Source organism: Onychostoma macrolepis, chromosome 23 (assembly GCF_012432095.1).
Source record: "Onychostoma macrolepis isolate SWU-2019 chromosome 23, ASM1243209v1, whole genome shotgun sequence".
NCBI classification, from domain to species: Eukaryota; Metazoa; Chordata; class Actinopteri; order Cypriniformes; family Cyprinidae; genus Onychostoma; species Onychostoma macrolepis.
Genome location: NC_081177.1, coordinates 17,959,812 through 17,972,671, shown reverse-complemented (window position 1 = coordinate 17,972,671; position 12,860 = coordinate 17,959,812). Strand labels below are relative to the sequence as shown.

Below are 12,860 nucleotides of genomic sequence, written 5' to 3'. Positions count from 1 at the left end.
TTAGTAATTTTGTTAATTTAGCGTGATTAATTATCAGCAAAGATTCACAAGCTACAGAATGGAACAGAACAGAGGGACCTTGAGATGTGTTTTAACTACATTTCACTTATAATGTCCTAAAATACAGCACTCATGGAGCAAGATGCTGAAAAACTGTTAAACACAAAGCAACGGCCAGAGATATAGATCAATAATTAAAAAAAAAAAATAAAATACTGCAGAAAGAATCAAATCTGACATCTAGTGTGAATCTACTTTGTTAAGCAAACAATATATTGATCTACTCAATATAATGTCTATTAATTACCATCATTTGGGGACTTTGCTCAGCAAATATTTATATAATAGTTAACTAAAACTAAAGCTGAAACTAAAATAATGGAATAAAATAATAAACTGAACTGAAATAAAATAATAAAAACTTTTTTTTATTTCAGCTAGTTGCCAAGGCAACATTTATCGTTTTAATTTAGTCTAATTAATTTAGTTAAACTCAAACTGAAATAAAAATGTGTAAAGACTATATGCACATATTTAAAAACAACTACTCCAAAAAAAAATTACTAAAATTGTATTGTGATTAATCAACACATTGAGTAATTACTTAATTAATTTATTGATAGCCCTAATTGTTATAATTGTAGCTTTTATGGCCTACTGTTAATTGAGACACAACATAGAATATTTATTATATTTATTATATAATATTTTAAAAATTCACACTGCAGGACTGCAAAAATCTTTGAAGGGTGAAAAAAACTCTCATGCATTCATATAGATTTTAACTTTAAATCTTAAATAGTGAATAAAAAAGGGTTGTTGACATAATTTGTCATACTGTATGTGCATTCTACTAATCTAGAATTATGGGTATCAGTAAAGATGTACAAATATTACAAATCACTTTCGCAAAAGCAAAAAAGACAATTGAGCTGTGATTGTGAGGCAGTTCTAAGTCCGTTCGGTGGCTGATGACACATATAGAGCGATTCAGTGGGACAGTAACAGAACATGGCGCCACTTCATCCTTCATCCACCCACATCCAACCTTTGCTCTCTCTCCCTCTCTCTGTTTCTCTCTTTCGTTCCCTTTCTCTGAATAATTAATCAGCCTCCTCCAATATAACTCCTAATCCTTCTCTATTCCCTTCACTCCAGTCTCCTCTCTGTTGGCTGCAGCTTAAATTACCCATGACATGGGCCATAAAGTTTGCAGCAGTGGAGCTCTGCTTGTCTCTCTTGCTCGTCTTACCATTCATAAATATTCCTGCAGGCTCCGAGCCCACTGGTCCTCCATTCATATCCAACCCATCTCTCTCTTATGTAAGGATCTCCCACCCCCTCTCTCTCCATTCTCCACTGTCTGGTAGTGCTACTCACAACGTGTGCAGTCATTCTCACTACATCCTACACTAGCCTCAGCATTTTCTCTGAGTATTACGGTGTGTTTTGGTTGGCGTTTGATGCTCTTCCTTCTTACACCTACCTTTCTTCTCTTTCTTCTCCTCCTCCCCTTCCCCGGCTCCCAGCAGAGTGAATATGATGCCAGTCTGAGAGTTGACTCCAACTGCGGTTACCAGCATCCTGCCTGATCCCTCCATCACATGGGTACCTGAGAAAGAAAGATTGAGAGAGAGATTTAGGAAAAGACACAATATAGATGAATGATATTTAATTCCAGCATAAATGGAAAGACCCCCCAAAAATTCTGCAAATGTTGTCACAGCTAGCCTCATAGAACTAGTTTAAATAAATGATTTCCTGTTGAACAATGTGGCTGATTTGTGACCTCCCAGCATGCATTGCAGCATCAATAAATTATGTTCTATCCTCCTGTTTCAAAGACTGTCACTTCATATTAAAAGTCAATATAAAACTATATGTAAGATTAAAATTATGCCTTTTATATTTATGCCAGGAAATACATTTATAATGTCTAAAAAATGAATGTAACACGTCTATAACAATAACAATGTCTAAATGAATAAAAAATAATACAATTAAATAATTGTACTTTTCTTGTAAAGGGACCTTGAGCTTAATAATAACAATATAAACTATAATAATAACAACACTGGTTTAATTTAAGAAATTGTATAAATTTTACAAGAAAATGACCAATTAATAAAAAAATAATAATAACAGTTTAATTTAAGAATGAAGAAAATGACCAATTTCTATAATAATAATAATAATTTATATACCACTTTCCAAAGTTCAAGGTTGCTTTAGAAAAAAAAAAAAAAATCTTAATCTATAATTGCCTTGACAAGAATCTACTGGCTGAATAAGACATTTTACATTTAGTGCACAAATTCAAATTGGCTAAAAAAGTAGCATTACTGAAGACAGTTGTTGCAGCTCATATTTCTGTGATTATTTTCACATTTTCTCAACAATTCCATTTAGGCATTGACTATTTATCTACAAATGCAGACAGCCGGGCCTGCTGCAGTTCACCATTAGCATTTGACTCCAGACGCACGCAAAACAACAGCCTCCATACATCAACTTCACAAAAATATCATTGAGATATTATTCAATAATATCATCAGTAGAGCAGGACAGCCTCATAAAGAGAATGGAGTTATCATCCCAAGTGTCTAAGAATAGCATGGAGGAAGGGAGAGGGCATGCACCAGTGCTCACAGCAGGAAACAGAGATTCTCAGATCTAATTAACAACATCTGGATGCCACTGCAGCATCTCAGTTATTCTGACACACAGAATGCGGACGCTCTGAGTGCTTTGTGCCGCTGACTGACAGCTGATGGAGCGCAGCCAAGAGGAGAATACAAAACTACTTCAGACACTTTCAAGAAAGGTTGACCAGTCTCTTAAGGAGAGTGATGGGCATCAACCTTTAACAACGATTTTACTTTAATCAACAGTGAGTTTTTTGCTACTAGCCTAAAGACCTATTCACATTAAGAATGATACCTATACAGATAACAATATTAGCATTCACACGTACAGACAATAATGTTCTGTTTATAAGTGCTGCAGTTACTGTATGCTGTCTGTCACTTTAAATGATCAAGCTCTTTAAAGTCAGTGGAATGTTTTTATTGTTAATGAGCAAGAACAAAAAATGTCCTTAAAATGATTCCAGAGATTGATATTGTTGTAGCTTGGTTATGGACTTTTAAACAATTATCTAGGCGTCAGCCAATTATTAAAACATTATAGGTAGGATTATTGTTATCATCCTCTGTGTGAACAAGCCTTAAGACCGTATTTAGAATCTTAAAGGTGCAGTCAGCCATTTCAACTGCTTTGCTAACTTAAGATATTTTTTTAACTTCCACCACACTGACCGCTTTCTAAAACTCCTCCCTCCAAAGTCATGTCTGCAAATCCCCAAGAAAAGAAAAAAATGTTTCACAGACATAAAGCACTTCTGATTGGCTAGTTTTATGATTTTCTCAAATAATGTGGGGCACCCCCTCCAGGTGGAGTTGGGAAGCTCATTGCACCACTGAGTTTCAATTAAAGCTAAAATTCATTACTAAATTAAATTTGAAAGAAATATCTCTTGCTTAAAGGTTACAAGTGATTGTTTGACTGACGATCTTTAAATATAAATCAAAAATTGCATCTCTCATTAAAATGTGCATCAGTAATGCTACTTTAACTTTATTAACAATTTTTAAATATAAATCAAAAATTGCTTCTCTCATTAAGATATACATCAGTAATGGTACAGTAACTTTATTTTGAGACCTCACTGGAAATAGGGCTATGCAATATTGGAAAAATAACTGACATTACCAATATTTATTTTTTCTGTGATATACAGGCAGACATTTTTACTAGACAACTTAAATTGCAGGGATTGCAGAACATAAAAATATTTTTTTTGTGGGTGAAGTATCTGTTTAAATCTTCTTTCATAACTTCTTTCAATAACCATAAAGTGAACAGTTAAAAAAAAAACTCTCATACCCACTACACATTCAATAATGCTATAAAATAATAACAATTGTTATTTGTTATCTTTATTTTAAAGTGTCCTTGTTACACATGTAACATGTACTTACTATTATAATAACAATAAACTATGCATAATTACATGCAAGTAACTCTAAGCCAAACCCTAATCTTAACCCTAACCATACAGTAAGTACATGTAGTTAATTAATATTACTCAGTACTTAAATGTATAAAATAAAGTGTAACCCTTAATTGAGATTATTAAATAAAATATTAAACAATATAATTCTAAGTATGTAATAAAATAATTTATAGCACAATTGTAAACTTATTACTATTACTTATTACTGTTACTATTTTCATCTTAATTTTTTCATTTTCAGATGTTAAAGCTTTAATTTTGACTGAATGCAGGCAAATAAATAAACGTGCTGTGAGTTTTAGAGTGAAGCACAACACTGTGTACATAAAGGCGTGAGATGCATGACTCATTCAGGTTTTAGGTTCTCAGAGCAACTTTACTGTGAACCGAAACCGAATTTTGAAACCACCATTAAATATGGTCTTGCAATCTACTGTATGATCCACACATGTACGCATGCTTACCAGAGAGAAGCATGGGGTCCTTGTCGGCCGACTTCCGCACATGATCTGATTCACCGGTTAAAGAGCTCTCGTCGATTTTCAGGTCATTTCCCTGAACCAGGACCCCATCAGCAGGTAGGAGGTCACCTGAGAGAGGAAACAAAAGTGGGACAAATAAATATCCCTTGATCAGTAGAGCATCCTTAATATGCCAAAAAGCATTCACTGTTCCACCAGTAATGTCATATTGCACAGAGTACATTATCAACAAATGAGTTCCCATCGTGATTTGTGGAAATGTGAACATTCCTCTAAAAATACCCCTGTGTTAATCCACACCTTTCTCATATTAGATGAGTTAAGCCTAATCTCAACATTTATTCCATTCCCCCTGGCTCAGCAGAACAGGAAACTGACCGTATTTGACCTGGGCCATGTCCCCAACCACCATTTCGGCGACGGGGATCTGGATGACGTTTCCATTGCGCACCACAGCAAATCGCTGCTCCAGCTCGATGCGGCTCTGCAGTCCCCGGAACTGTTTCTCTTTACTCCAGTCGTTGAAAGCCGTCACCAGCACCACACAAATGACGGATAGTAGGATGGCCGCACCTTCGATCCATCCTGCCTCTGCCTCCCCCTCATCTTCAGCTCCTCCTGACACATTTCCACAACCTGCAGAGGTTAGAAGTTCATTATTACATGGGCGTCTGGAATACTTGATTCTGATCGATCAATTGCAGTTGATGCTTTTTGTTGCTGGAAGCAAATGCTTTCCAGATAAACCGCTCTTTAACAGACTTCTTGGAGATGTACGTGTGCTATCTGGGACTTGGTCCCCATAGCTGACATGACTTTTAATAGGCAGGCTTTTTGATACCTGATTAGAAATGATAGAGCATGTATTTATTTATTCTTAAACATTAAAATATGATAATTAATGTCATTTAAACATCACATCAAAGGCATTAAATATGTTTTAAACATTTTAAGCAAAAAAAAAATCTTTGTGTTTTTAGTTTGCAAGCTAACAAGCATAGCACAATCTGCTTAAGGAAAGCTCTTTTGATTAGCTAGACTAAGATATCACGATAACACTCATTTTGCAGATACTGAGATAAGCATTTCTTTAATGTCTTTCGATTTGCTCTTTTTGTTTCATACCAATTCAAGTTTGCTGTCTTGCAACTCAGAATGATTAGCTGACTGACAAGCTTGTGTGCTTCATTATTTATTTATTTTTTTAGTATCTACTCACATCAATTCTAAAGTTTGGGAAAATGTTCTTAAAGAAATTATTACTTTAATTTGAGCAATTAAATTGACAGTAAAATTGATTAAAATGTCAGTAAAAGTAATTTATAATGTTCTGAATGAAAAGACCTTAAAGAAATGCTGATCTAAGAAATGTTTCTCGAGCACAAACATTGCTGCCTTTACTGTATTATTGATTAAATAAATGCAGCCTAGGGTGAACATAAAAGACTTTTAAAAACATAAAAAACGTTTGAATGGTAGTGTATGATGAGCATAAAACAGTAGATGACTAGATGCTCAGAATATCATTCTGCAAAAATATTATTTTGAATAACAACAAACTGGTAAGAAAAACTTTAAAAAAAACTTAGAAATAGAAGAAGACTTTACATTGTAGCTAAATATGTTATAGAAAAGCTTACTTGGACCGCAGATTAATATTAATATTTGAATTAATGTTGTAATACTGTTGCAGTGTTTGTCTTGCTGGAAGATACAAGAAAAAAAGAGAAAATAAAACATTCAAATCAGTATTAAATGTTAGTAAATAGCCATGTAATTAATAGAATAATGTGCAGTAAGGCTGGCGATATTAAAAAATGGAGCCTTTCAGAAATCTGTTCACCCTGCTGGGGTTTATTTGCAATAATGCTCGGCTGGTTGTACATTATCCCTTCTTTATGCAGAGTGACATTTAGGTTATGCAGAACTCAATATGCGATTGTATAAAACTTTCAGAATGGTTTACTGTTTATTTTTCCCCAGCATCCCTAAACTGGTTTTCTCTTTCTCTGCATTCCTGCTTGACATCCTCTTTACTCATTGCATTTTCTCACCTTCATTCTCACCTTTTCCTCCCACACTCCCTTGATTCAGTTCTCTCTATCTTCCCTCCTACTCTCTATCCGTCATTCCCTCCTCCCTCGACCCATACCATCCCTTTATCTCCCTTCCTCTACACACACCTCATCCCTCTAACATCCCCGTCTAGCTTCCCTCTCTCTCTCACCCTCGCTCTCGTGTCCGGGTGGCTGATAGAAGGACAGGCCGAGGGAGATGATGGCTGCAATCTCCAGGATGATGAGGGTGACATCTTGTAATGCCTCCCACACCAGCTGAAGGAAGGTCTTGGCCTTTTTCGGGGGTATGAAGTTTTGTCCAAATGCCTGTCTGCGCTTCTCCAGATCTGTCGGGTTATCTGACAAACCTGAAAAGAAAAGAAGAAGAGTCAAACAGAGGTCATCACAATTTTTGTAATGCGTGGGCACCCTCACCCCCAGGGCAATGAGTAGGATATACCATTAAGGAACTTAGTGTGCCTCTCTCGTCTCAGAGCCTGGGACTTTCCTGTTAAGGTTAGAAACATCCTGTACATTTGGCTTTACCCAATGCAAGACACATTGTTTTTAAACAGTCATTAAGAATGAGGTGCTTGTGTTTGCTATCTGCAGTCTGGCTCTTGACGCAGTTTGGATTTTAATGGTCTTTAGCTCTAATGTCTTTTGGCAAGAAGCATTTTTGGCCAAACTAATGTCTTTTGACAAGGGTACTGTAAAGTTTTACTGATAAATCCTTGATATCTACCTAATGACGAGGATATGCAGCCTGGGTGCGATTTGTTAAAAAAAAAAAAAAGAGGGATATTTGAAAGAGAATGTCGACACTGAAAATTGAATGAAGAAATTTATAATACAGTGTAATTCCCATAAAATACAAAAAAATAGTTGTCTAAACTGAATAAACTAAATTACACATTTTTAACATACTGACTATAAATTTATTTATCTAATTATAATTTACAGGCTCCACGAGGTTCATATTACGATACCCTTGTGAAAAATAAATATACTAAAATGTATTTGAAATACATTTACTTCATGCTAAGTATACTACGAAAACATTTTCATATTTATGTATTTAATAAAAATACTCTGCAATTGTATTTTTGGTATACTAAATCTTCGTCCGACATTTTCGCACGTTAAAAAATAAATACGACCTCACTTTGTGTCAATCACGTTTACACACTACCTCCGAAACTCGAAACTCTATTTTCTGCGTTTTCGCATCCGTAGCATGCATTTTGATAGGAAAGGATGACCAATATGAAAAAATGGAACAACGCATGTGAAAATGTCGGACTCAGTGTGCAAGGACCTTTAATATTAAGAAATGTGCATTGTGCACGCGTAGTACTTCAAATAAAGTTTAATTATAATATTTACATCAGTAAGTTCCTAGCAATATGTCAGTAAATATGTCAATAGTTTTGAACTATACTTAGTATGAAATAAATGTATTTTAAATATATTACTTTTTTTTTTTTTTTAACTATGGTAAGCTGTAAAACCTTCTGAACATATTTCAGCCATCTATCCCAACAAATCTGTATTATTTCATTCCATCATAGTCCAGCATAAGTTGTAATGTTGTGCACGGTTTACTAGGTTGCTTGCAACAGTACTGAGAATAAAACTCATGCAGAAACATGCACCTTGTTGCTAGGAGACACATGACAGATGAAAACAATGTGTGTTGAAAACAACATGTTTGATATCCTCTGACTGGATGGAATCACAATCTGAAGCTAAAAAACTAAAAAAACGGTGTTTGCACATCTTACACTATGCACTTTTTTGTAAACCGTAACAATAAGTAATAACTAATAAACAGCACTGATTATTGCTTTTATTGAAGAATATACATTTCTTGAAAGTTGAAAAATCACAAAATTAATTGTGCCATTCATTTAATATATCAATCAATATCAATTTAATATATATATTAATTTCCTTTAATGAAAAAGTTAAATAATCATCTTTGTCATAATTACAGCATATTGTGTTGGAATTGTGTTCAGAAAGACTGAAAATATGCTAGCTATCAAATAAAGTTTGCTAATGTGTGAATAAGTGGCCATCTGAATTCCTGTTTATTGAAATGCATTCATGCACATCCATGTTGTTCCCTTTCCTCCATACAGATGTGACACCTAGGTTTCCGTCATCTAAGGGTGCTTTGCATTTATATTTATGCATTTTGGCAGACACTTTTATTCAAAGCGACTTACATTGCATTCAAGGTGCACATTTACATTTGATCAGTTCTTGCTTTCCCAGGGATTTAAACCCATGAACTTGGTGTTGTTTGCATCATGCTCTACTGGTTGAGCTACAGGACAGATTTCAAAAATTCAAGGTTGCAGAAAAGGCTTTCAAAATTTCACATCAAAGTCAACATATTAAATACTGTAGCATTTTATAGGCCAGCTGTGACTGAACACACAATCAAATGTACCTAACTAACGTGTAAAAAGTAAACTTTCTGTTTACAAGGTTAATAATAAGGTGAACATTGCACAGTTGTTTAGGTAACGGTAACGCAAATACTAAACTGAACTAGTGAAGCCATTTGTACTTAATTAAAGAAACTGGAAAAATGCTGTTCCAAAAGTCACCATTATATTGATGCCTTTTTAACAAAAAAAGAAGTATCAGAGAATCATAGTACTTTTTTATAGTCTTTCACCAGTCCACTTTGGACCAAGCCAATACTTACAGCATGGAAAAAATTGTATATGAACAGAGTGCACAGATTCCGACAGTGAACAACTCCAATACCATTTCACACAAAAGTGCACACACACACGCTAGCTTTAAATACACCATGGAGCTAACTGACACCTTTAATAGCATATGCACTGCTTCCCTTTCCTATTATCACCACGCATTCAAAAAACACATTTAGCCATCTTACAATCTCAAAGATTCAAATGAGGGTCACTAAGATGAGATGAATAACACAATATATTGCACATGTGTAGGATACAATAAAACATAACCAACTGACCATAATGACCCAAGCGTATTAGAATGTATCAATTTGTCAAAGCAGACTGTTCCAAAGTAAGAAGCGATGCAAGTCGGCCTGAGCCACATATATTGAATTTCTGATGTAAATAATTAATCGCATGTTTCTGCTCATTTCGAAGGGCTCCTATATAGAACGGGAGGCTGAGAGAAGACAAGAAGGATGAAGAGAAATGGATATGAAGACACGAGACACACTGTGTTTAATGTGCCCAGTACCCCCCTTTCCACAGCCATCTATGTCTTTCAGTCTTTCTCTTACTCTCGCTTTCAGTCTTTCATAGATTGGTGCAGTTTCCATGGTGATGAAGACATCAAGCACAAATGGTGCTGCTCTTCAACTTCCTGTCTTTGGGCACCTTTTCGCCCAGCTACAGATGATGTCATTGATTCGGTGCGGTCTGCGTGAGCCTTATAATAGATTTTTGATTGGTCTGCTGTGGAAGCTGTTTTTGCAGACAGTGAGTCTTTTAGAGCCTGAGAGAAAATTCATGATGTTTTCAGTCAGTGTTGAAGTCAGTGGAGTCACCCGGAGTGAAACCCGGCATTACAGCTCAGATGAATGAGGCACTATTGACGTCAGTCTATGAGTGTGCAGTGAACATGCTTCAGGGATGGATAAGGACAGGACAATCCAACCAGAAAATACTTTAAGTGGACAAAGGAGGAATGTATGGGCTGGTATGTATACCGCCAGTGAGTCAGAGCATCAGGTCGACTGTTAGCAAGAGCTCCTGCGGTTATACTGTTACTGATCACAGTCACTCCATACCAGCACTCAGTACTAACCTTGCCATTGCGATTACTGAATGCATGATTATACAACACTTTACATGAGAAGTGGACGTATGAATGAAAGACAAAGAGAGAGAGAGTCAGGAAGGACAGAAGATGAATGAAGATGACAAACTCATGCTATCTGAAGAAGGGACAGTGCACCTAAAAATAATAACACTTCGGTAACACCTTACAACATTAGTTAACATGGACGTACGATAAACATTTCTTCTACAGCATTTATTAGTTTTAGTTCATGTTAATTTTAGCATTTACTAATACATTTTTCAAATCAGAAGTTATATCTGTTAACATTTATTAATGCACTTTGATGCAACAGTGTTTTTATTAAGCAACATTAACAAAGATTAATTAATGCTTTAAGAAATACATTGCTCGTTGTGTTATCTAATGAATTTACTTTTGTAAACAAATGAGACCCTATTGTAAAATTTTACTGAAAATTCTGTCATTTACTCACCTTCATGTTGTTCAAAACCTGTAATACTTTATGTCTTTCTGATATTTTGCCGAGAAACTTAGACTCTTTTATTTATTAATTTTAAATTTGATAAGAAGTAAAATGAATGGGGACCTTTCAAGCTTCAACAAGGACACAAAGTAACCATAAAAGTATCATAAAGTGAACTATACAAATCATGCACTGTATTCCAAGTCTTTTGAAGTCATATGACTTTCAATTATTCATTGAAAATATTCCTAGCTCTACTTGACACATTCATGAGAAAAGCTAATGTCTTATTTGAGAATTATTGGGTTTTTAAACAGACCTTTTCTGTGAATTGACTGATTGATTGGACTGATTCGTTCATGAATCAGACTAAATTAGCTGACTCACTAACTGGTTGCAGCGATAAACAGATCACTAGAGAGATAAACAAAATGAAATTTATTTGATTATTCACTGAAAACCTCACCTAGATCTCCTTAGCACAATTATGAGAGAAGCAGTCCGATTTGTAAAGGAACTGTTTTCCTGAGTCAGATATTTTCAGTAAACTGAATGATCCAAATGATTCGTACTGATCAAGTACACAAAATCAGTCTAAATGATTTGTTCATGATCGATAGAGGAGATTATCAACAAATAAGAATGTACATTTTGGTCTGTTCCTCACAAAGCTATTGTATGATTGTACAGAAAACATCATATGGACCACTTTTATGATACTTTTCTTGTCTATTTTGAAGCTTTAAAGTTCCAATCTCTAGATAATGTATCTGCATGGAAAAGAACGATCAGCACATCTTCAAAACTTCTCCTTTTCTGTTCAACGGAAGAAAGTAAGTCATACAGGTTTGGAACAACAGGAGGCTGAGTAAATGAAGACCAGTTTTCCATTTATGGATGAACTGTCCCTTTAAGAAAAACTGCTGAGTAGCCATGCCCGCATCCATTCGCTTTAAAGAATCTCTTGCTTTTCAAACACCCCACCTCCTTCTCCCCCCCACCCTGCTCACTCACTCACTCTCTCTCTCTCTCTCTCTCTCTCTCCCTTGGTGTGTCCTTGACAATGCGGCAAGCTGTACCAGAATTCCTTCTCTCTCCTTCCGTTCCTTCCTAACCTCCCTCTCTCTCTCTCTCTCTCTTTTTCATTCTCTTTCCACCCTCCACCCCCATTGCTCTTGGATCTTCATGCCCTGCTGCTGCAGAACAGGTATCTGTGTATGTTCAGGCTGATAGATTGATAAGTCCACGCCCTGCACTGAAAACAGTGTTTATTGCAGCAGGCTGAGATCCGCGGATCTGCGGTCTGCACTCTGAAGCTCGGCTGAAACGCATTGCTGGAGAGGAGGGAGAGACACTAATGGACTTCCATTTTCAGGGCCTCATCTTCACAATGTCAGCCTTATTCAGCGTCACCTCATCTCCGCCCCCTCTGGTTTCCTCTCCCGTTGTCTCTGCTTTGTCATGGCCATGTAACAGGATTAGTTCTGCTTCCACTTGCACTTAGAGGCAAACTCCACTTATTGTATGACTATTAGCATCAGGAGCATCAGGTTTTGTTATCACCTGTCAACAGAGCAGTCCCTGATGACAGCTGTTAGCTATCTCCATACATAAAGCCGGTCTGAAATCTTTCACGTCTTCTCAACCATGACACCAGTGGAGGTGTGGAGGTTTCGAAACCTTTTGTATTGGTTCATTTTAGGTTTATCTCCTGAAAGGTGTTTTACACAGCAGGGCAACATCTGATATTCTAACAACCACTTATATAAATGCTTACTTAAAGTGATAGTTCTCCCAATGATATTTCTGTCAACATTTACTCACCTTCATGTCTTTCCAAAACACAAATGAAGAATTTTTTTATGAAACCTGAGAGATTTCTGTCCCTCCACTGAGAGTCCACGAAATCGAAACTTTCACTGTACAAAAAATTCATGAAGACATCTTACAAGTGCTTTAATCCAAGT

General features: G+C 35.9%; 1 protein-coding gene across 9 annotated transcripts in view; it reads right to left on the bottom strand.

The window, feature by feature from the left end:
• atp2b3b (ATPase plasma membrane Ca2+ transporting 3b) overlaps positions 1–12,860 on the bottom strand; it is a 55,707-nt gene that overhangs the window by 29,546 nt on the left and 13,301 nt on the right. For all 9 annotated transcript variants that reach the window (XM_058763364.1, XM_058763372.1, XM_058763365.1 and 6 more), the window contains exons 3-6: positions 6,785–6,982; positions 4,936–5,193; positions 4,540–4,665; positions 1,487–1,612 (exon numbers count right to left, since the gene is read on the bottom strand). In XM_058763364.1, coding sequence (XP_058619347.1) covers positions 1,487–1,612; positions 4,540–4,665; positions 4,936–5,193; positions 6,785–6,982 — 708 coding nt within the window. The remainder of the gene's footprint in view (positions 1–1,486; positions 1,613–4,539; positions 4,666–4,935; positions 5,194–6,784; positions 6,983–12,860) is intronic.